This window comes from Macaca fascicularis, chromosome 4 (assembly GCF_037993035.2).
Source record: "Macaca fascicularis isolate 582-1 chromosome 4, T2T-MFA8v1.1".
In the NCBI taxonomy this organism is placed as follows: Eukaryota; Metazoa; Chordata; class Mammalia; order Primates; family Cercopithecidae; genus Macaca; species Macaca fascicularis.
Window position 1 is genome coordinate 73,463,679 of NC_088378.1, and position 26,307 is coordinate 73,489,985.

Sequence of the window (26,307 nt, forward strand, 5' to 3'; positions counted from 1 at the left end):
ACTCAACTTTCAAGAAAAAAAAAAGGTGAGTTTTGCTAGTTGTGCTGTTCACCAATGTTTCAACAAAGGAATTTACTGATGTCAGAGTAATATGTCTTAAGGGAGGATTCGGCATCGTGATTATCATTCATGCTTGTATTAAGAAAAAAAGTCATTTAAAAAATTGATACGCTATTAAATTCCTTCAGTTGGTTGTTACTATCTATCTGCTGATATTTCTATTTTGGTCATTAAAACTGTGGGTAGTTTAATTCACAAGGGAAATATAGTAAGGAAAAAAAACTGAAGTTTGAATCAATCAAATGTACCATTTTATTGTGGTTCCAGTAAAAGGCTTAATGGGAAAGCAGACTGTACCTATTAGCTAATCTCCAAACAGCATTTCATCTCTGAATCTAATTTATTAGACCCTTACATAAATAATCAAGATTTGACTGCTCAAAAGTCATCGCCAACATCTCCATCCATACATGAGTATCCATCATCCCCTTTCCCACCATCCCCATCACACTCTGTGGCAGTGCTATCATCCCTGCTTCTAGGCTTTTAACCTTTAAGTTTTTGTCCACATTCCTCAATAGTTTTTGCCCTATCTAATGCATCCCCAAGAAGCCTCATATTTAATTTTCAATGTTGCCATCTCTTTCCTCTTTCCTATAAGTACAGTGCCTCTCAAAGCAGACTCTAAAAATAATCACCCATCCAGTAGTACCCATGAACAAATCATATCTCATTTGTTCAAAATGCTCTTGATTACTTCTCTGTTGAACTTTCTTAGAATACTCTACTCGTTCTCCTTTAGGTACTTGAATTGTGAATATGGGTTTGAAAGGGACTGAGGAATCTAAGAAAACACACCTCTGGCTGGGATGAATAGAAAGGTACTGGAATCATAAACAGCTATTGAAAATATAGGCAGAATCAGCACTGTGAGTCCTGAATCAAAGAAAGAGGATTGATGCATGTGGAGCATGATACTATACGTCCAAGTGGCTATATGTCCAGTAAGTAATTGCAAATTTACATCTGAATCTCATTTCAAGGTTTTAGCTGAATTTCAGATTATATAAGTGTATATGGTTCTATTGTGATAACATCTTTCTAAAAAATGAGAATGTGAAGGCAAAAATATTTCATTTCCATGTAGTTTGCTAGTGGCTGAGCTGAATTCAAAATTCAGATTTTTCTATTCATTCTTTTATACAAAACTTAATATACTGATCATAATAAAATAGTCTTCAACCATTTTAGTATTGACAATTATAAAATTGTCAATTTTATAATATTGACAATAATGTTTGGAATAAAAAATAATATAAAGGCAAAATGAAACTGCTTGTAATTCTTCATCATGGTAGTTAATTTAAATCAGATTTAATAAAGGACAAAGGAAAAAATATGTGTATATGAAGTAAAAAACGAGGTTCTGATCACTTACAAGGTTTTAGAAATTAAGACCCTAGGATTTTCAAAATTATACCTAATTTTACATCAAAACTCATGACTTTCTTCTTTCTCTACCACCATCAATAGTTTTATATTTGACTAGCTTTGTGGAAGTCTCTGAGAATATGAGAAATAAAATACATTTGAAATAAAACACACTGAGTTAGCAGAGCAAGAATGAAAGAGAGAAATGTAGTACCAGCACAATCCCTGAAATAGAAGAAAAAATATGGCGAGAAAAAGTGTGGTTGTCTGAACAAGCTGATTGTAGGAATGGGGTTGGAGAAGACTTGAGTTTGAATGAGTCACTCTCATCTCGCATTTTAACATGTGATTAAGACAGCTGAGAAGGAAAATATTTTTCCTCTTTGTGAGGCTGCAGTTTCTGGGTTTCTAAGCCCAAATGCTACGCAACTCTCTACAAACTACGTGCTTGACAGTCCTTCTATGACAATGGAAAGACAAGAATCAGAGGGTAAACTTATTGCAGTGGCAGTTTTGAAGCCTTAGAAAAAAGATGCTTTTGTTGATATTATAGAAGAAGCCACAGAACCACTTAGGGGATAATTCGGTCACTTCTCTCTTTTGTACTGTGTACTTTTCGATTGTCATTGGAAATTTGCTTCCCAGTAAGCCTTCCATATCTGTGGGCTGTGACACAAAAGCTTTACAAGCTTAAGCAAGTAAACTGGATACTGTAATACCCTCCACAAAGTGCTGTGAAAATAAAAAATAAGACTAAGTTTTCAGAAGCAAGCACATTTGTTAAATTCACTGAGCCACTGGGGAGAAGGAATCTCCTTGAGAGAAAATGCTTTTCTGAAAAAGTAACCAAAAGCATAGTGATTTGTATGCTAAAGTGTTACTAGTCAACAAAAGGAGGAACATGTGCAGTAGTATTTAAATGCTACTAATCTTCTAATGGACAAAAATTAATTATTATATAGGAACAGCGCAGTGAGAAACACTCAACATATTCAGACAGGAGTGAAAAATGTCTATTGAAAACCAAGAATTTAGAGGAAAAAGTAGGCATTTCCTACATTAACTTGAATAATTGGAGACCATTATTCTAAGTTAAGTAACTCAGGAATAGAAAACCAAACATTGTACATTGTCATTCATAAGTGGGAGCTAAGCGATGAGGATGCAAAGACCTAAGAATGATACAATGGAATTTGGGAACTTGGGGGAAAGTGTGGGAAGGGTGTGAGGGATAAAAGACTGCAAAATTGAGTATGGTATATACTGCTTGGGTGATGACTGCACCAAAATCTCACAAATCACCACTAAAGAATTAACTCATGGCTGGGCAGAGTGGCTCATGCCTGTAATCCCAGCACTTTGGGAGGCCGAGGTGGGCAGATCACCAGAGGTCAGGAGTTCAAGACCAGCCTGACCAACATGGTGAAACACCATCTCTACAAAAATACAAAAAATTAGCCAGGCATGATCCCAGCTACTCGGGGGGCTGAGTCAGGAGAATCACTTGAACCCAGGAGGTGGAGGTTGCAGTGAGCCGAGATCATGCCACCGCACTCCAGCCTGGGCGACAGAGCGAGACTCCATCTAAAAAAAAATAACACAGAACTTGCTCATGTAAACAAACATCACCTGTTCCCCCCAAACCCATAGAAATAAACAAACAAACAAATAAATAAAATAATACTTAGTCCCCTGATACTTCCCCTAGCTAACAGCAGCAGTAACAAGAAGACCAGGTTACAAACTGAAGGTTTGGCACATGTTATACTTTAAAATCTCTTACGACCTGCCCAAAAAATTGTATTTTTTGTTATTATTTTTGGCAATTAGGAATTCACATTTTAACAACCTCTATACAACAAATAAAATCATCATAAATGAAAGTATAATTTGAAAGATAATAGTTTTAGTTCCATTAATAATGATAAACACAAAAAAACAGAGAATTTTAACAGCAACTGAACTTGGAATTCAAAGACGAGAGAGGCAATATGGAGAATCACAAACAATATTAAAATTAGGGCATAAATAGAGCTGAGCTTTAGGCATAGACTGTAGATGACGATTCATAAATCTCCAAATTTATATCATAAATTTTAATTCAAAAGTAAAATATAATTAAATACATAAAATAAATGTTTAATGCTTTTTATGTAAATTTACTGCATAATACAATTATGTGCTATACCCATACAATGTACTGGGTCTAGGTCATGTTATTAAAGTGGAGTAAAAACATGTGTAAACATTGCAATTCTTAAGAGAAAAAATGAGGTAAGTTCCTATATTGTCTTGATCGCCCAGGAGAATCTGAGATTATAAAGTGGTTAAAAGAAAACTAAGCACTAAATAAGGGGAGCACAGAGACTAGAAACTCAACATATTCATGCAAGCCTAAATATGTTCTCTGTAGAGAAAATGCTTAGATGTTCGGGGGCACATCTCTAAGGGCATCACAAGGTTCTAGCATATGTGGGACTTCTGGATGAGAAACACTGCTTTAGGTAAACAATTATCAATCAAGATGCTGTTTTGATCATAAACTATAAGTGTTAGCCTTTTCCATATTTGACCACTAGAATTTTCATTTTATAGTATCAGCTGCTCAGGTTGGACAAACAGACTGGTCAAAACCATACAGCTACTCCACCTTCTAGTTGTATGGCCATGAGTAAATTACTTAGATTATACAAACATCAGCTTTCTAACTTAAAAAAAAAAGAAAGATATAATACTATAAATAAGTAATGGTATCTACTTCAAAAGTTTATTATTACAAGTAAATGAATAAATCCATGGAGAGTGTTTTAAACTATGTCTGGGACACAGTAGGCATGTAATATATGTCTGCTAGGATTTTTCGTAATGGACCATATTCATACATTTATATTGGATGCAGTTGAGAAGCAGATCGAGGCATTAGCACCAGTCATAATGGTCTTTCAATTCTGCAAAATTTTCCAAGCCCTTTCCTGCTTTAGGGTGCTTGCATATGCTGTTCTCTTTGCCTAGAATATTCCCTTGCCCTTTCTTCACCTTGTTAATTTCTCCTCAAACTCTAGGTCTCAGCTGCCTATTCTTCTACTGTGAGTTCTAACCTGACTTGCCCTTCCACTCTTGACCTCTAGTATAACTCAAAATTACCCTGTATATTAAGGCACCATACCATTTACTTTTCTCTTATATCTTAATTATAACTTGTATGTCTTTGTGTGTGTGTGTAAAACTCTCCATATGAATTCCTGCTATTTTCTAAGTTCAATAAGGGAAGAGATCATGTCTATTTTGTTAGCTTTAAATACAGTGCTTGGTATATCATTATTATTCAATACATATTCATCAAATAAAAGAATGAATAAAATTAAATAAACGAATGAATAAAATTCATGAGAAATAGAGCTGATTATAACTAGCTTGTGGATAGTGCTGAATTTCAGAATACCTCATCATTTTTTAAAGACCCATAATAAAAATGTTGAACAAGAAGCACAGGTTAACATCTCCTTGTATCTCCTTCCCATAATAGGGATATGGAAGAAATGTCATTATTCATAATGTGGCCAGAATTTCCTCTAAGATATTCCAAGAGAAAAGGACAAAATAATCATAACATCAATCAAAAGATAATTTCTCCAAAACTATAAATAAAATACCAGTAAATTATGTCAAGCATAAGCTTACATAAATAAGGTACATAATCTTTTCAAATCTATTCTTTACTTAACTATGGATACATTGAAGTCAGAGTATTTAGAAAAAAGAATTTTTTTTAAACTGAAAGGTATAAAAATAAAGTGCTTTATTTTATCCTTTTAGGAAAATTAGGATCTTTTAGAAACAAGTAGTGTGGCATACTCTAAAATGTAAATAACTTGTTTATTGAAATGTGAGCTTAGTGCATCTTCCATAGTTGATCTTACATCTTATTTATATGGAGTAATAATCTGAGCTGTAGTTCTTAATCATGGTTATAGATTTGTGTTACCTGTGAAACTTTAAAAAAAATGAAAGTGTCCAAGATTCAAAGTCTGGAAATACTATTTCAAATGGTATGGGGTATGTGATAAGCTTTAGAACTAACTCTGATATGAAGACAAAATTAAATACCATTTCTTCATAGAGAGATATAAACTTGGTTATGATTGAGAAACAATATCTGAATACTTCTCAAAAAATAACACTGCATACTGAAGCAAGATTGAGAAATTATATGGGTACCTGCTTTAATATAAAATATAAATAAATCACCTGCTTTATCTGTACTAGATAATTTTAATAACCTGCACACTTGAAAAATAATTAAATATAGTCATTTGAAAGTTCTGTACTTCCTCTAATTTCCCATTTAATTAAATATCATTTATTTAATTTAATTTGACAAATGTTTATTGAGTGCTTGCTATACCCAAGGCACTTTTCTCCAACATTGAGAAATCAGAAAGTGTAAAATTTGATTATAGACCTTGTACAGCTTATGTCAAGTGGAGACACAAACATACATAGTTTTCTTAATTAAAAAATGGTAATGCCATGATGGAGTATTCTGGTACATAAAGTATACAAACTTCCTCCTTCTCCGCAAGACACAGACAACTTAATGGAGCTGTCAACGATTTTCATGGAGTGGGTAGCATTTGAGATGGACCCAAGAAGATGAATAGGATTTTTACTGATGAATAAGATTTTTACTGCAGAACAAAAGAAGAATTGAGCAGGCTGGGTGCAGTGGCTCACGCCTGTGATCTGAACACTTTGGGAGACCAAGGCGGGCAGATCATTAGGTCAAGAGATCGAGACCATCCTGGCAAACATGGTGAAACCCCATCTCTACTAAAAATGCAAAAACTAGCTGGGCATGGTGGTGGGTGCTTGTAGTCCCAGCTACTCGGGAGGCTGAGGCAGGAGAATTGCTTGAACCCGGAGATGGAGGTTGCAGTGAGTCAAGATCGCGCGACTGCACTCCAGCCTCGCAACAGAGCGAGACTCCGTCAAAGAAGGAGGAGGAGAAGAAGGAGAAGAAGAAGAAGAATAGAGCGATTTGGAGCCATCAAATAAGTGATGTTTTGGGGAGTTTGGCTATATCAGGGAGATGATAGAAAGGAGTGTAGGGACCAGATTACTGAAGTCTACAGATGTTTTCTACCCAGAATTATTGATCCTATGATCATTGCAGAGGTACATATGGTGTAGAAAGAGAAGACATAATCTAATTCTATTCCTCCAAGGAATGTTTAGTGATATTGGGAAAATAATGCACACATGAAATAAGAACAGGATAATATTAATATTAAATCATATATTACTGATGAATATTATATCTCATAAACTTAGATAAGCATATGGCAGAGAAAGGGAAGAGCATTCACACAACTACATAGCAGACTAACTGGTTTTTCCAGTTCAATTAAAACACAGGATTCCTGAAAGAAAATAGTGGGAAGTGAAGATAAAAAGGTGAGAGAGAGCAAGACCATAGAAGACCCTATACATAAACATTTAAATTTATTGGCTCTTTAATGGCCAATAAGGATTCTCTAACAGTTTGTATAACAAGGAAGTAGAGAAACGACAGGATTAGATTGTCATTGCTGTTTGTTATTGTTGATGTTGTCCTGGTTCAAGCAGTCATCATCTGCCTGGAACAGAATTAGATTTTTATGGTGGGACTTGGGTGCACTGCAAAAGAGGAAGGCCATAGGCAGAATAAATAGTTACATGGCTATTGTAATAGTCCCAACAGGAGGTAATGAGATCCAGAACACAGTGGCATGTAGACCAGAAAAAGGATGTGTAATTGCACTGTGAGAACATTTTGACCGAAGAAGAGGGCTAGGTTGGTGAGTATGGGTGTTATCTTTGAAAAGAGAAGAAGATATAAAATTAAGTAAAAGAGTGTCTTAGACATTTGGATGTGACAGAGAGAGCAAGTATCCACTGAGGTTCTTAGCCACAGAGTGGTTAAAAACTTTATGACTTCCATCACTGTCACTTCATGATTATCAGCTTTGCTGACATTCCTGGTTGCTACTAAAGGGGTAAGAATATATATTCCTCTTAGATTGATTTCCCACCATAAATAAAATTTAGAAATTATATAAATGCTAAATGTTTACGGTAGTTTGTTCTAGATATTACTCTCATATTTTTACTGACTACCTGGGGATTAATAAGAATGGGCATTGATAAGCTTATTCTGTAGGTGAAAAGTATTGATTAAATAATATAAGAGCTATTTCCTTATCCTAAATTAAAATTCCCTTTTGCAAATGGCATCGTGGGCAAAAGTGAACATTACTGTGTGATGTAATTAAAAGATATAAATATAAGAGGGTATAAACATCTAGCCTTACCATATTAATTTAAGTCTGTCAGTGGTGAAAATATTTCTGGCTTTAAAAAGCACTTGTCATTTGGTTACATTAGGGAAATTCATAAAGTAAAATTGATTTTCCAAGATGAGAACGATAAAATGGAAAAGAAGGTTAAAATATAATTATAATGAGAAAAAATTCTGAAAAATAAGTGCCATACCCCATGAAATATATTTGCGGAAAATAAAAGCAGAAGTAAAGTTCACTTTTGGCTCATCACTTAACTATATTTATAGAGCTTCATGTATTTTTCAAGTCTTGACATTGACAATTCTTCAATAGTAACTAATTTTGTAAAACTGAAAATATTTCCAGTAATATATTAAGCTGTATTATTAATCAACATAAACAGCCCAAACATTAAGACAATTTAGATCATTAAAGACTAACAAAACTGTGACTAAATTAACATCGACTCATCTGTTGTACAGTAATTGCTAAATAACTGTAAAATACATTACATTCTCTTCATTACTGTTCCAATTATCATGTCCTTTTCTATGCACTACATAGATCTAAAAATAACAGAAAAGCAAATACTTACCAAAATGGTGGTAACAATCAAAGAACGATTGGATAAGGAATCTGTGATGTTTGCCGGCTTTCCCTTTTGACTTTCTGTCATATTCAGGCCACTGGCTGGATCCCACGTTCCAATCTATAAAATAGCACATGTACTTTGTAAATTGTCCATCAGGCACCTGGGAGAGTACTGCAAGAGAAAGTTAAGATTGCTAACACTTATTATTCACCTCTGCTGCATTATCTGCTGCCGTTAAAGTAAAGGCAGCTTGTTTTAAGCATGATTCACTGCTCTGTGAAGTGTGTTCAGTGAAGTGTAACATTAAAGAACAAAATGATCCACTGAACTTCTCCAGTCAGTATGGGAGCTTAATTTTCCATTCAAGCTTTCATTCACCAAGATAAACCACATTTGATGATACCTTGATAGCTGGCTGGAAACTCATTAATAGCACACATCTTTTACTGTAATGGATCTCATCCTCTCATTATAAAGATAACATGCCATATTATAGAGACAAAGCTAAAAGAGCAAAATCTAGGGATCCAAGATAAATTAATAGGTAAAGGTAGGCTTAAGGGAAGCACTGATTAGTGTTTTGCACTACCCCTGGTAGGATGAAACCATGCTCAGAATTATCTTTGGAGATTTAAAAACACATCTTTGCACCTTTTAAAATGCTCCCAAGAAAGGAGAAGACAGTAAAATCTCATCTGAATAACACATTCCAACACTTTCGTCTGTACTCCATTTAATATGAATTTTAATTTAACTAATACCTTCTGATAGATTAGGTCATATACGCACAGTGTTTAGACATTTTGTATTCACTGAACACAGCCTATGAGATAATGCAGACAAGCCTCCAGAAGACACATGTAAGCACAGGATGTCACAAAATGCATTGATTAGATGGTTTATTGACACTTATCCCATTGCACTATCATATAACAATGATCACCAATAAGGAAGAGCAGAGGCAAAAGAAGATGTAAAATCAGTTCTTTTTCCTCACTGTCTCAAACCTAGGAGTAATCAATAACAAAATATATCTTCCATACTCTCCTAGATAAGTATCCAACTTATTTTTCTCAAAGAAAAGGAAAACTATCAAATTATCTTTAAAATAATTCTTTGTATATAAATTAAGTATTTTTTAAATGGCATTGATTTAGCAGGTATTATTTACTGTGTTCTAACTAAATATGCTAACAAAGGTCCCATCAGCATAACCTCTTTGCCATATTTCCTCATATGGAGTTAATTTGCCTCTCACCATTAAATTATGTATAGTCCTGATGTTTGTGTTAGGAAAGGAAAAAGTCAAGTAATTCAGTATTCTTTCCAAACTAAACCACCTACTGGCCAATTACATTTCTTTACATTAGACTATGCTTATGACAATGTCCTAAAGATGGAGTCTAATTCTATTTCGGTGTCAATAATGAAAGACTTTAGGGGCCAAGCAGGTCAGATCAATGTGAAACATGATAATGTACAGGGCCGTAGTAAGAATTTCTGCGCAAGTGTGTACAATTTTTAAATCTCACAAAATGTCAAGGCACAGTAGAAAGGAGGGGCCACAACCCCAATCCTGCTTTTCCAACAGCTGTGTGCCTTGGGGCTGCATGTTCCCAAAGTAGGTGCTTTAGTTGAGTTTCTAGTAAGGCACCACCAGGACTAGTAGAGGGCCTGCTGGGGACCTGGGTAGGGAAGGATGGAAGAGTGTCAAAACTAGAATGCCTGTTGACCTGCTTAAAGTGTTTAAATATTTATTTATCTATCTATCTATCTATCTATCTATCTATCTATCTATCTATCTATTTATTTATTTATTTATATTCTTTATTTTTTTTATTTTTTTTTGTTGTTGTTGTTTAGACGGAGCCTCAATCTGTCGCCCAGGCTGGAGTGCAGTGGCGCAATCTCGGCTCACTGCAAGCTCCGCCTCCCGGGTTCATACCATTCTCTTGCCTCAGCCTCCTGAGTAGCTGGGACTACAAGCGCCGCCACCACGCCCGGCTAATTTTTTGTATTTTTAGTAGACAGGGTTTCACCGAGTTAGCAAGGATGGTCTCGATCTCTTGATCTGCCCGCCTCGGCCTCCCCAAGTGCTGGAATTACAGGCGTAAGCCACCCGCGACCGGCCTATTTATTTAAGATGGAGTCTTGCTCTGTCACCAGGCTGGAGTGCAGTGGCACAATCTCGGCTCACTGAAACCTGTGCCTCCCGGGTTCAAGCAATTCTCCTGCCTCAGCCTCCCGGGTAGCTGGGGCTACAGGCGCCCGCCACCACGCTTGGCTACTTTTTGTATATTTAGTATAGACGGGGTTTCACCATGTTGGCCAGGATGGTCTCCATTTCTTGACCTAGTGATCCACCCGCCTCGGCCTCCCAAAGTGCTGGGATTACAGGCGTGAGCCACTGTACCTGGCCAAAGTGTTTCAAATTTAAAATCATTTGCAAATACTCTTTTGGCTAAACAAGACACATCTGCAGATAGTACTTTGCAGTGAATGACTGTCACTTTTCTATATCTGGTCCATAATTAATACCTATCATGCATTTGTTCTCTTAGATTTTACTTTTTTTATATATAAATTGGCAAAATAGTTAGGATTTTCAGATGTGTAACTCTACCAGCCAAACCACTGACACACATCATTTGTCCACTGTCGTCTATCTAATAAAACCTTAGAAAGTTTTCAGCTTTCTAACCAAGTAACTGATACAAAGAATTTCCCATTTCACATAATGCCACCCTCCACTATTATTTTTATAACAATAATTTAGTTAAATGTTCACTCATCTTATCATCTGAAAATACTTCTCTAGTTTCATTATTGGTTAGTTGCTTTTCTAGTTCTTTTGGAGTTCGGACACAGATGCATATTACATGAACCTACAATTTCCTATACTCACGAGTATTAGTTATCCTCTTTTGTAAATCTCAGCTTTCTTAGCATAACATTATGAAATTTCAAAAATATTGGTGGCTTTAAAATTTTAAGTCAAATAAAATTTTAGATATTTCCTAGATTGTCAACTATATAACTCAAAACTTTCTTCCATTGAGGAAGTTGTCACCAGAGATTTTGTTTTGTTTTAATGGCAAAAACCATGGATAAAGTAATGCCAATCATATTTTTATCTATTTGGGAACCACTATTTTGTCATATGACTTATGACTTGATCAAGCCTTTGAAGTACCTTTTTTTTTTTTTTTTTTTTTTTTTTTTTTTTTAGCTCTGAAATGGAATTAAGATGCTTAAGCACCGTTGACCTTATAGAATTGTTCTATATATGGTGACTCTACATCCTGGTTTGCCCAGGTACTGTCTTCATTAATAATACCCTCTTGTACAAATAAAAAAATATCATGTTTTGGGTAATAAATTATAGGGCCATTCTAATTATAAGGATTCAAGTAGATACAAGAAGTATGAAAGTGCTTCAAAAGTCATAAGGAGCTATAGAAAATTATGATTTTATTCATTTTTATTTTATCTTATGTTCCAATTGGCTCTTTAATTTCTTCTTGTGGTCAGAAATATAATGCATATTAATTGTCATCAAATAATAAAATATGCAAAAGATATAAGGAGATCAATTTAAACTTTGAACCTCTGAATACACCCAGAGTCAATCATGGTTAATATTGTAGTCCTCTTTTTTCCTGTCATTTATCTTTCCACATATATTCCTAGAATAGTTTCCGTCATAGCCTTATAGTTAATGGCCCAGCTTTTATGGACAGCGTATTTGACTGCCAGGATCCTATGTCCACCACTTACCATCAGGTGACTTGGGCACATTATTTCTTTGTGCCTCAATTCTCCCATTTGTAAATGGGAAATAATAGTATCTACTTCTAAACTATAGTGAAGATTAAATGAAAAAGTATTCAACATAGTGTGTTTATAAGTATGCTATAATTATGGCAATTACTGGTTATATTCTGTTTATACACTATTGTGAGCATTTTCTCCTGATACCAAAGATAATCAAATCCATAGTTTTAATGACTACACAAAATGATCATATGAACATATCATGATTTAACTATCGTTGTTACAAGGCCTTAGTAAACACATTTATTTATAAATATTTGTTCACACATTTTATTATTTTAAAAACAGATTTCTAGAATTAGAATGACTGAGTGCAAATAATCTGCATTGTTAATATTGTTAGTATATGTTGCCAAATACCTTTCCAAAATAATTTCTCTACGTGTTATCTTTCCCTTTACAGTTCATGGTAGTTTCCATAAGACAACTGTATAACAATTTAGCTTTTATTTTTAATAGTTGGAATAACATCAGGTTATATTATAGAGGTTTATAATTGTCAAGTCTTTTAACTGTAGATGGTGTTTTTATTGATAAAAAAACTTATTATTTCAATTACTTTGTTTTACCTCAACTCCCAATATATATTAATCACACTTACTTTACCTCCATTATTTGTGTATTTGCATTTGCTGATAAATCATTATTTATATTTTCACTTTCAACATATTTCTCATTTTGTTGGATTTTTTTATAAGCAGTGCCTTGGTGGATTTTTCAATGTCCTAACTTTTTCTCTTCCTGAATCTTATCTTTATTTAGCCTTGCTCTCTTCACATTGGTTTGGGGTTTGCTATTTATTTTCTACTCCTGGAAATTTTCCTGTGGTAATTGGGAGATAAATTACATTTAAGTCTACTAATATGTATTATCAACTTCTGTTTGAAATATTACTATCATGTTGAAAAATGAATATTCAGCCATAAAAATTGAAATATCTACTCTACGAAAATTATCTATGCTTTGTCCCATTCTGCTACCACACATACTGATTCACGGTTTTAGTTTTTTTTTTTTTTTTTTTTTTTTAAGATGGAGTCTTGCTTTGTCCTTTAAGCAGGAGTGCAGTGGCACGATGTTGGCTCACTGCAAACTCCACTTCCTAGGTTCAAGCAATTCTCCCTGCCTCAGCCTCCCAAGTAGCTGGGATCACATGCATCCACTACCATGCCCGGCTAATTTTTGTATTTTTAGAAGAGACGGGGTTTCACCAGATTGTCCAGACTGGTCTTGAACTACTGACCTCAGGTGATCTGCCTGCCTCGGTCTCCCAAAGTGGTGAGATTACAGGCATGAGCCACCGTGCCCGGCCAGTTTTAGTTAATTTAATTTGGGGTTGTAAACACTGCCTCTCTTTATTTTGCTTTGTGCATTATGAATTATTTTGCTACAAGGAAAAAGCTGTAATTTTGGTATAATTTGTAAACCCATTATTCGAAACTATCTTTTTTTGGGCTTAACTGAATTTGATGTTTACTAGGATATCTAGCCACAGTTCCTTCTTTGTTGAGTATTTGCTTTTCACTTATCATTGTTCTTATATAAGACTATTATTTTCTACTCCTGGAAATTTTCCTGTGGTAATTGGGAGATAAAATACATTTAAGTCTACTAATATGTATTTATATGTATTTATAAAAGATAACTATGTGACATACTTAAATGATAGGTTGGAGATTTAAAGGTATTTTTGCTACCTTCTTATATAATGAAAACTTAGCTAAATGAAGACCTATTGTATCAGAGCTGTCTTCCTTCAGAGCTAAGTTTTATTTATTTATTTTTCTCTAGTATTAATTTAATGTTGCTTAAAAAGGCTGATAGCTACCTCACATGTATTTCATTGTTGGTGAATATTTTTTCTTGAAACTCTTCGTTATTATCATTTGGAAATATTAAATCTCAACCAGTACATATGTGTGTATGTGTGTGTGTGTGTGTGTTTGTGTGTGTGTGTGTGTGTATGTATGTAGATGTTTACATATGTATATGTAGATGTATGCATGTATCTATATATACAGTACATTTATGTATATGCATACATAGCATTTATGTATATGTTATATATGGATGTGTATACCAGGTATATATGATTTTTTTGCAAAATATGTTACCTAAAAACTGAGTAGAGAAATAATAGTTCTTTTCTTAAATTGTCAGAAATATAATGCATTTCTCCATTTTCTGAACATAGACTTTGTTGCATCTTGTAGTTCTCAATTATTTGCATCCTCATGTCTTCTATAGAACTACTCTTTCCCTTTCACTACCTTATGCATATACCTTAATCACTGTTTCAAAATATAGATAACACAGTTCCTCCTCTGGGCAGCAATGGATGATCTTTTATTGCGCTTCCACACAGAGCAACTTAGGATTGCTCTTACTTACTACAATAAGTATCACATTATATTTTAATTACTTACTTACCTCTGTCTAGTAAAAAGTAAATTCCCTATGGATGGAGACTGGCATACTCATCTTTTTACCCCAAGGCCTTTGAATATAGGACATCCTATGGGCTTTATATGTGAGATCTCTGAATGTATTGGTTACATAAATATAACCAGTAAATGTTTTATTTATTGAACATAAATAATCATATTTATTGAACAGAAATAAATGTTTTATTTTTGTCATCTCAGAAATGCCACTTATGTATTGCTTTGAATCCAAGTTATATTTCATTTTTATTGATACTGCTGTGTTAGACTCTAAGTCCCTTGACAAAACGAAACATTTCATCAGTCTTTAAATTATATAATAAATATCCAATGAATAGTTATTGAATAAATAAATAGAGTAAGTGAGTGAATTACTCCATGATAAAAACTTTCAGAATTTTTGGTTGACATTCCAATATCATTCATTCATTTGGCAAATGTTGAACATACATTATGTGTCTATTCTTTTATAATTACATATTTTGTTTTCCATATTTTATTATTCTCTTTTTAAGTTATTATTAATGTTTTGTTTAAGATCTATCTCAATATCATATTTAGTGTTTGAAATATTATGCCACATACCTTTACTATGCATTTCAATTTTTCCAAATTATATTTTATAAGTATTTTAAATAAATATTGCACACTATAGGTTTTGTTTTTCAGGAATGTATAAATTCTTCATGTAATTTTGTTTTATAAGTATATTTTTTCTTTGGTTTCTGTGTATTTTTTTTTTTAGGTAGAAAAAGAACAGTTTTTACAATAATTTTTAAATTATTTATCTAATTAATTAGTTGATCCTTTATTGTTTATTTATTTTGTTGACAGTTTTCTCAGTACAAATTTTGTTTTGTAACTTATATTACTACTTTAAATCCAAAAAACGTTACTATTTCCTCTATTGGGCTATATAATTGTTAACCTCTGAAATTAGCATCTTATCATTTCTTCTAAAGATGCAGGTTAGCTCTGTTTTATGTATGCCAAATCATTGTGACATGTTTCTTATTTTCTATGAAATTTATGGTAATAATCTGTTTGATATGTATACAAGAAAGTTTTTTAAGTAAGAATAAAATAAACATTCCCAGGTAGTTTTTAAAATACTAGTTCCAAATAAAGTTAAACTTATTTTAAAGTAAGAAATAATTTAAATTCTCCACTAAAAAATACCTGATACAAATCTATCAAAATTCTCTTTATACTATCTTCCTGGCATTGACTAACAAAATATTCACTGGATGTTGGTAGACGGAAAAAGAATCAATATAGTTTTCCATTAGACAACAATGTAAAAAAGAAAAAGAGTTATTTGCTTGTACATTGTTTTGACTTAATGTCAGGAGAATGTGTCAGCCTTGAATAAAGAATATAAGCCATAATTCTCCGAAGAGAGCCTGTGTGATGATAATGAGAAACCACACTGTACATGTGTTTCTAACAGTCTTAGCACAATGCGGACTCTCCATCTCAGAATATGTTTGCTTAAAGAAATTTCTTTCCAGTAATGAGTTGCCCCCAACCATGTGGCCCACAAAGTATAGTTTTCCTTGAAGTATATTGACTATTTCTCTTAGAAAAAAAATGACGCCCCAATAGTACTGTTTGAGAGAATTGAGAAATAGAAAGCATAAGAGATTTATATTAAATGCTGATTTACGTATGAAAGATGAATATGTCCTGCAATTGACTGAATTAGTGGATTGTTTATTTCTCTATTAATTTATAAACCTATTATTTCTGAAAACCCAGGTTGCTCAATCCAATACAATGCATGAATTTGGGGTACAGAGATTTTTTTCAACAGAGTAGTTTTATCACTATTAGTGGGAAATTAGAGACTTTTGTTTTGCTTACTTCACCCCTTCAAATGCTAAATAGTTAAATAAAAAGTAGAGATAGTTAGTTGCATTACTGTCTAATAACCCTTGACATCAAAGTTTAATAACGGTTTACTTCCATTGAACTACGTGTTGAAAAGAGAGCACTTAAACATTGGCACCTGAGCTCTGGAAAAACAAAAAGAAATATTTTACAGCAAAGCCTATGTGCTTCCTGCCAGCTAGAATTTAGAGTCCAGAGCAATTGTCTGAGAATTGGCTGACCTTCAGATATAAGTTAATTGGCCTATAAGGATAGGACAAAGAACACTTTAGTAATCAGTATCCTGAAACTCTCAACTAGTGTGCATAGGATCTGAGATTTTACCATTTGAGAACCACAGTGCTAATATGAGTATAATAAATCAGTAAGTATATAATCATCTCATGGAAAGGAATTAATAATCTAAACACTGATTTTTCTCATTTAGGATTTTTATTTTAGTTTAGGGCAATTTAACGCTAAGCACAATTAAAGAGTTAACAGACAGGTGGTGATTTTGATTTTTTAAATAATGTTCGAATCAGTGAATTAAATGTTCCCAAATATGAAAATACGATAACATTCAGTTAAAAGCCATTTTTTCCACAGATAAAAATGTAGTTCAGATTTGATTTGATTTGAAATCAAATCAATCAATTACAACATTATATATATATCTCATAATTGTAACTTATTTATATATATGTTAATTCAAATTTAGTGGTTAAAAGAAAAAAAGTCAACATTTACTATTCATTGGTGGGCCAAAATAAGACATTTTGGTAACCAAAACAATAAATTTGTGACCTCAAATAAGGCAATCTAATTGATTTCTAAACATAAACATCATCCATAAATAGTTTTCTGAAATATGTTACCGTCCTGAAAGTGTAAAGTTACCAAGCAAAATGATAACTATACACACTGACACACAAAAATGTCGGCACAGTTCTGAGACAGGGCTTATACTGAATTCTATATAAGAGTTAGACAAATTAAATGGCTAACATCTCCAAAGCAAGGCAATAGGCTTGGATCCTGCCCAGCAAGTATTTTTGCTTTTGAGAAGCAAACATCACTTTTTGACTTATTTAAAGATTACTAGTTAACACCACCATTAGCGTTGCTTACAGGAAGGCAAGATAAATCTCAGTTCCTGGACAAGTTGGGGGTCATTGTTTCCATGGGGACTAAGTATATGTACCAAATGCCAGCAAAGAGAGGAAGATAAAAACTGCCATGCATCCGGTATCTAGAAATCTATAATCAATACAGCTCTCACCTATCTAAGGTAGATTTTCAGATTTAGATAAGTTTTGAAGATTGTAAATTCCATTCAGACACCTTTTTCATAGGAAGTTTAATGAGGATTCAACAAGTAAAAGAAAGGTCAATAGTAAAGATTTCTGTAGAAATAACCACTTTTTCTTCAAAATACATATTTTACAAAAAATATTCAAAAAGCACTTTGAAACATGTTCTAATTCTAGAACACATATGTCTATAAACTCAGGCAGGCAGGGAGGGTTTCACTACTAATTCTTATCCTCCTCATATATTATTAAGATAGTTGAGTTTTAGCAAAAAGCCTATGGTTTACTGATACTAGTCTCTAGACTGCTAGGTGCAAGCAGTAAATATTTAAGAAGTGTAAGTGTTAAAAGTTAAAATGAAGCTTCACATGAAAGTGAAATATGACAAATGTATACCTTTTAGAGATGTGTAAATGTGAAATATATTGCTTTATATTATTTATAAATACTATTTAGACATGTACATATTATTTTTATATTTATACTATTAACTATAGAAATTGACATATATTTCATAAAATGTCTTTTTGTATTTTTTAAAGATTTTCCCAAAGGATACAAAATTAGAAGCTGATTTATTACAAACCTATGCTGAGGCAAACACACTGTGATTATTTTTTATAGTCCCAAATGCTTCAAGGTCCCTCAGCACTATTTCTGTCCAAAGAAATTTATCAGTTTTATCTTTTCTATTTTTCAAAGTTAATATAATATTAATACATAAAGTCAATTTTAATAATGGCTTATTAGAGCCTTATCTGCTGAGGAGATAACGAATTCTGTTCTCCAATGTCTATTTTCATTTAAATATCACACAGGAGAATATCAACAAAATAATCAGAATGGCAAACTTTGATGCTAGAAAAAGGATAAGAGAAGTACACAAGAATAATATTAATTTACATCTGTACTCAGAAACAAATACTCTGTAGTAAAATAAAAATTATTTTGAATAACCAAGAAAGTGTAACAGTAAAAGATTGATTTTTTCTCTTGTGAAACACATGAAGTACTCTGTGGTTACATAGGAGAGTTTATAAGAAAATTCAATCATGAGTTAAGATTCAGGGATTTTATTATTGCATTACAGTTTCCTATTGGAAATTCTTTTCTAAATTTAAGTGGTTGTTTTCCCAAAAATGGCTTCTAGGTAGCTCATCTTGCAATGAAATTCCACTATTTTATATAATGTCATCAATTCAGTCTAAACGCATTTTGTGTGGAACCCTTCCAACTCTGTTTGCTGTAAATGGCATCCTTTCGAAGTTATAGTCTAAGAGTATTTCTGTAACATCTTACGCCATCAGTTTTGTGTTTTCTTCCCTCTGAAGCTGGTCTTTCCCAAGCACATAGCTAAGCTTCAGGTGACTGAACAGTAAGGATAAACCATTTCCAACAATAAGTTACATCCTGGTTACATATTCTAAACAACAAAAACAAAACAAAAATTTATTGTTGGTGATGATGTTTTTGTATTTCCTCACAAGTAAATTTTTCCTGATTCTTTATATGTTTGCTATTCTTCTCCCTCCAAATTACTTCAGTAATTCCACTCACAGACTGAATACACAAATAGACAATGACCAAACCATGTGTGATGACAAAGTTTGACCCAGAAGCTCTGGAGTGAGCATCTCAGGAAGCCAAACACAATCTCAGCCAGCAATCTACCCAAAACAATCAGGATTCATCCTATTACTTCCAGTTTTCCAATTTTTTGCCACCCTCCAAATCAGGATCAGCCAGAGAAAGTCAAATATGCCCCCCAAACCCATTATCCAGGTGCCTTGCTTAGTTAGACCAAATCCAGTTTCCTCATGCCAGCAATCTCCAATCACAGCACAGCTGAGGTCTTCATTTCTTTCCACTATAAAACTTTTCCACTCCCCTGCTTGCCTTTGAACCCCAGTTTAATGCAAGTGATGATGGCTGCCTCCCTTCCCGTAGTAAGTTCTGAATAGTAACTTCTGCTTGTTCTCATTTGGGTGGGCTTTTTTTTATTTCCATACTATTAACTCATAAGGACAAAAAAGGAATATTTATAAATAGAATATTTATTATTACTGTTTAATGTAATACTGGAAGGCCTATCTAAGGAAGTAATATTCAAGATGATATCACCAGGATGAGTAAGAGTTCTACAGGCAAAGGCACTGGGAATGGATATTCCTGGCTGGGAAAACTATATTACTCTATGCCAAAGTGATAAGAAAACTTTGTTTTCTTGAGGAAACAAACAAACAAACAAAAACCCTCTGTAGGTAGGGCATAAGAAAAACTGGAGTTTTTAATTGCGCTATGAATGGGGCCAGGTTTGACACTGAAGCAATGTGGATCCTTACAATTTCAGACTTCAGGGTGACGTTCTGCAATCTAAATCCTTTACCCACTTGAAACATTGACCCATGACCCCAACCCACTGACCCCTTGACTATTGTCTTTCCTTGTTCTCATGTTGGAGGTACAGAGCAAAGCTAGGAAAAGCAACAAACTGTGCTATAGGAAAAAATAACTCTGCATCAGACACTTGAGTAAGCGTTCTATGTGAAGTATCTCATAATTTCCATAAAGATCCTTTATTCATTCAACAGTCAACAAATATTTCTTAAGTACATACTTTGTCCTCAAGACAAGGGATACTTTGCAAAGCCTTAATATATAATAGTGGAAAAGGGAGCATATATTTTCCATCTAGTAGGTCTTGCACTCTGGCTAGGGAGATAGCCCTTTTATAAAGTTTACATGAATAAATAATTGCGGACTTTGATAGAGTCAGAAATGAAAAAGGGCAGAGCATTAGGAAAAATTTAAACTTGATTAGAGACTTAGAGGAGGCCTATCCAAGGAAGTAATATTCAAGATGATACCACCAGGATGAGTGAAAGTTCTCCAGGCAAAGACACTGGGAATGGATATTCCTGGCTGGGAAAAATGTTTCTACTACTCTATGCCAAAGTGATAAGAAAACTTTGTTTTCTTGAGGAAATGGAAAAAAAAAAAAAAAAAAAAAAAAAAACCCTCTGTAGGTAGGGCATAAGAAAATATCTGAGAACATGATGAGAAGTCACTGGTGCTTTGGACTTTATTCAAAATACAATCGGAACCTATGAAGGCATTTAAACAAAGGGATGACATGGGTCAATTTTCTTTTAAAAATATCTGTCTGGCTGCTGTGGTTTAGGGAATGGATTATAAGAGAGTTGAACAGAGAGACTTGTGGGAATTCCAGTGTAGCTGTACAGTTGAAAGGTACCACCCTTATGATTCAGCAATGGATGTGGTGAGAGATGAATGGATTCTAAACATATTTTGAAAGTAGAATACACTATACGATCTTTGGACTGACCAGAAGAATTCAAGCTTGGAAAATCATTTATTCTGTTTTCCTTTTCCTGTTCTTGAGTGCTCAATATCAGCCTCTCATAAGCAAAAGTATTGCCTGAGCTAGACAAAGTCTGTAGTAGCACCTACTGTTTTTTCCCCTTCTTGCCCTCCCCTCCTCCATTGAAGGCACTGCCACGGTCTCAGAGAGCTTGTTTGGACAGAAGCGACTGGCTGTATATATAGTAACGGTGATCTTTTTGGGACCACAGTGAATTGGGCTGGGTTCCAATTAAGGCTTCTGCTACAATAGAGTAGAAAGAATTCATTTGATCTATGGACACTATCTAAGTAGAAAGGATGCCCATCTCCACTCCAGGCTCAGACACTTGAGCATGGCCCACCTTTTCCCATTCATTAGAAGTATACTCATTTCTTCCTGGTTTATCTGTTCCACAGTTGTAAAAAACAGAAATATGGGCTTCCTTCCTATTAACTGTTTTAATCCTAAAGTTCATGTTTCTGAACATTATGTAAAATCTATCATGTCAGTGACATAAAACAAAATAACCTACTTTTCAGCACTTATTACTTCCAAGTCTTATAATTTTATACATCTAATGAGTCTATTTATCATTGGCAGGTTTCCTCTACTAGATTATAACCTTCTTGAGGGCATAAGACAGACATTCTTCCATATTTGTTAGAGGATTAATCTACTAAATGAAGTGGTCTAAGATGACCAAGACAGAATGAGAATGAAAAAAAGGCAATGGGCATGAGAAGAGGGATAAAGCTAGCACATTACATGTTTTCCTTCTTCATTTTTGTCTCTCAGTCATGATAGAATATAATTGTTAACTTTAACAATTAAAATTTCTAGCCTTAATATATTTCAAGATGTTACTTCTGGGTTCTTTTAGAGGCCATAGTATTCTTACTTCAGACTATCCAAGAGGGCAGCCCTTTGCACTCCACTTTTTTTTTTTAAGATGAGAAATTTGACACAGACAAGTTAGGTGGCAGGATGAAGTTCACACACTTAGTTTTGATGGAATTGGAACTGAAAATCAAGCCTCTTGGATAACCATCTATTGACCCTTCTAAACTGTGAATTCTATCAAGGTAGGGATGCTGCCTTTTCCATCAATGAGCTGGTAACTGTACTTTCCAGGGGGAAAAAAATCAAGTCAATAACGCTCAGTCTTCATGAGGCAGATAACTACTATTGTCTCATGATTCATAAGACCCCATGTTTTAGAGAGATTAATAAATTTGTCCATAAAAAGTAAAGGGCAGAGTGAGAATTTGAGCCCAAATCTCTCTGAATCTAGACCTTGAGCTCTTAACCATTCTATTAAATTTAAAATTAGGACCTTTTGCTACTTAGCAGCACTTTGTTCCTTCTAAGTCAAAATCAAGTCTGTCAAAATGGAATTTTCAATTTTTCTTAAGAACTGACTAAACTTTGTCTCTGTCCTTTAGCTGATGAGTTCATGTACAAATTTTCAAGGATATTGAAAACATTTCATGTGAACTTTTTGTTCCCTTTCTCTTTAACTTACCTCCACCCATCCTCAGTACCTTATCTGTCTTTTCAGGGGAAGGTTTATGCCAATTCCTTTCTACTAGTAATTATCCTACTTGGTAATTCATTTTCCAATCTTTGAGTTATGCTTTTATCCCTGGTATCCCCCATTTTCCTACCTGGCTCCTCCATTTCTCCTTAAAAACATAGTCCAAATGCTTTGCTTGTCTTTGAACTAACAGCATTGTTGATGGTTCAGTTAATGCCTTCAATCACAAACTGTTTACTCATCTCCACTTCCTGTTAGAATGGTTTTACATCCATGTCTCATAGTCAAATTATTCTAAACTATATTATCTTCCCAAGTAACCCATAGCCTTCAGGACTATTCTTTCTTTAAACTCGCACTGTATTCTAATATCCTGCAAATATCCTGAACATGGTATTTATGTTATGACTAAAATCTAGCATTTTAGCTTTATCTCCCTCTTCCACTGTGTGTATGTGTATGTGTATAATGATAAAATCAAACGCTATGTTTGTGTTTCCTCATGCTGTTACTTCCTTCTAAAATGACTGAATGTCTAACAATCAATAATTCAACATACTTAAAAGCTAATTCTAAGTACTCAATTGACTATGACTCTTGATTAATTATACTTTTTATCAGAAATTATATTTGTATTGGACTTTTGAAAGCTTAAAACATATAGCTTTCTATTGTATTCATTTACAAATATGCATTACCTTATCACTGTACATGAAAAGCCCCTTGAGGATAAGTACTGCACATAATTAATTCAGCAAAATGAATTTTCAGATTTTAGAAAAGAATACAAAAAATATTTATGAAATTGCAGAGCAACCTGCAAAACTCATACTGGTTTACCTCATTTATCAGTGTGATAAATCATCATATGTACTTGATAATCATTATATTCAGGCGTATCTATAAGCCACAATGGAGCACAGAGAAAACTTTGTAATGTTTTATTTATTTTGAATTCAAGACAGGAATGTATCTATGGTAATATGAAGAGCATTGCCATTTTTATGCAGATGTACTGAAATGTCAGCAATGGTCCAAGTTCCTCCTAGTGATTTGGATATTTCATAAATAAATAAATACGGTAATAACATCTCCAGTAAACAATAAGATAAACTCCTTAAGAGCTTACGGAACTCCACCATTATCAACTCCAGTCTTGGACACAGACTAATTTTCTTATCTTAAGAGTGAGATAGTTAGGAAGGGACTGTCTCATGAATACTTGGGTTCCAGTTTATTATAAAATATTCCTGACTTTTCATGGTCTTGACAAAGTGTACACTTTGAAATCCTCAATGGCAGGAGGTAACAGTTACATCAATTTGAATCAGCAGTTGGTCATAATGTACTTAAACTGTCTTGGGGACATTATCAAAAATGTAGTTTTACTCTCTCCTGGATGATTTGAATCAGCATTCAAATGTGCTGTTATCTTGCAGGCTAAAAAAGCCCTTCTTAGGTCTCAGCTTTCCTCTTCAGTTTCTATCTAGAACTAAAGCTCCATGTTTCATTGCTAGGTAAACTATAAGATAGCTTACTATCTTCAAAGCAATATTATCTCAGTCACATATAATTTTTCTCAAGTTCTTATTTTAATAAGATCTAATAAGATTTAATAATATCTAGATAATATCTAAAAAGATTTAATAAGATTTAATATCTCATCAATTATCAATGAATCTAACAGAAAAATATCTAAATATATACATTATGTATTTAAGAAAATTCACACTAAAGTATTCATTAAGTATGCACATACCCAAATTCTTTGGGTGCTTTACCACAATCCCTAGCAATAGAATCAAGTAAGATAGATCCAGTGTAGTGTGCTACATTTATATATATGCCATATTTACTGTGCATACATTAATTCAAATATTTCACTTAAATATGACTCAAACAATGGAAACACTTTTATATTTAATTTTTTAATAGCTTGCTCCAAGTTGGAAAGTCTATATAACCACAAGTGATTATAAGCTGCATGTATAAAGACCCATATTAAACCAAATATTCTCATATTCTCTAATTGCTATATTAAACCTTAAGACTAATTAACATTATATGCATTTCAAAGATTATATGCATCAGAAAACCTCTAGTTAGAAAATAAAATATAAAATTGACTTAAGATACCCTTTATCCTTGAATCCTAATTGTCAATTATTATGTTCAATATAATGAATTAAATATTTATTTTTAGAGTTACTAAAGTTAAATGTCAATGAAATGTGACTACAGCAGAGAATATTTCTGTCTTCTTTGAGATATGTTTCATTTAGTAATTACAGCAAATAAGCTGACTGAAATACCTTTTCTAGACCTTCTTCCTTGAGACTGATCACATCCAAATCAAAATCTGTTCGCAAGCCATTGGTTTTGTTGAAAGTTATTCTGCCTGTGAGGCCTTCCCAATGTGCCTATGGGAATAGAAAAAAAAAAGATAATAAATAAGTGAAGAAAGATGGAATAAATATTTTTTCATAAAAGTAGGAACCTTATATTCATTATTTTTCATAGTTGACATTGCTAGAGATTTTTAAAATATTTTAATTTTCCTCTGAAATTTGAAAAATGTTTTTCTACATAAATTATCTTAGTTTCAGTAGAAAATATATTATAAATTTTTCATTTTATAAAATGCATTTTCCAGTTATAATTTTCTGTCTATGAGAGACTCTATTATTATGTTGTAAGTAGTATACCTCTTTTAGTAAAGTAAGAAGAATTTAGTTACTTTTTATGGTGTATGACACATTAAAGATCTCACTGGCAAATACAGATAGAACTACTGTTATAAAATCCCACTACCAAATTCATAATAATATGAAAAGAAACTTATTACAATAAGAGAAACCAAATCCAGGAAAAGCTATGTTATACTAACTCAATTATATACATTCCCCAGAGAATAATTAACTTACTCCTTTACTTTCCCCTAAGTAAGAGCAGGGGAAATGTATTATAATTACTTCATATCAAGATATACGTCATGTAGAAGGAGATGGGAATATAATAATCTAGCTATATAATATGTTCAACCCTAAAAGGTGAGTAAATACCTGGACTTTTTTAATGTAAAAATTTTCCCATTCTGTTGGTTATAGAACCACAATTAGATGTTTTCCATTGTTTGTAATTTGCAAATAGCTTAGGAAAAACTAGTTAAATACAGAAATTTTAAATTATAAAATGTATACTCACAACTAAAATGTTTAAAATAATATAAACAAGACCCCAAAGAAGTAAATATCAGTAGATTAAGAGTAATATTTCAATAAGGATTTGAAATTAATATTACTGAATGTCTTAGGCTCCACATGGTATTTGGATACTTATGTGCAGGATTCTCAAATAGTTTTCAGCTAACAAGTTACAAATGAAATAGAAAAATTATAATATATATTCATAAACATACTGCAACATGTCTTTGCTATAGTTAAACATGTGTTCACTGGTTTGCAATAAGGAAGAAAAAAATATTTCTAGCCTAACGTCTTCCAAAGAAAAAATTTCAAGTGACTAACAAAAATGGATAATAGTATAAAAGTCAACAAAAAGATCAAGAAGTACAGGAATAGAAGTGTAAAACAGTAGAACAAATCT

General features: G+C 33.2%; 1 protein-coding gene across 8 annotated transcripts in view; it reads right to left on the reverse strand.

Moving 5' to 3' along the window:
- GRIK2 (glutamate ionotropic receptor kainate type subunit 2) overlaps positions 1-26,307 on the reverse strand; it is a 700,667-nt gene that overhangs the window by 252,821 nt on the left and 421,539 nt on the right. For all 8 annotated transcript variants that reach the window (XR_012433589.1, XM_005552268.4, XM_074037392.1 and 5 more), the window contains 2 exons: positions 25,014-25,121; positions 8,347-8,460 (listed from right to left, as the gene is read on the reverse strand). Coding sequence is in view for 7 of the 8 variants with exons in the window: in XM_005552268.4 (XP_005552325.3) it covers positions 8,347-8,460; positions 25,014-25,121 (222 nt within the window). In the remaining variant the exon portion in view is untranslated. The remainder of the gene's footprint in view (positions 1-8,346; positions 8,461-25,013; positions 25,122-26,307) is intronic.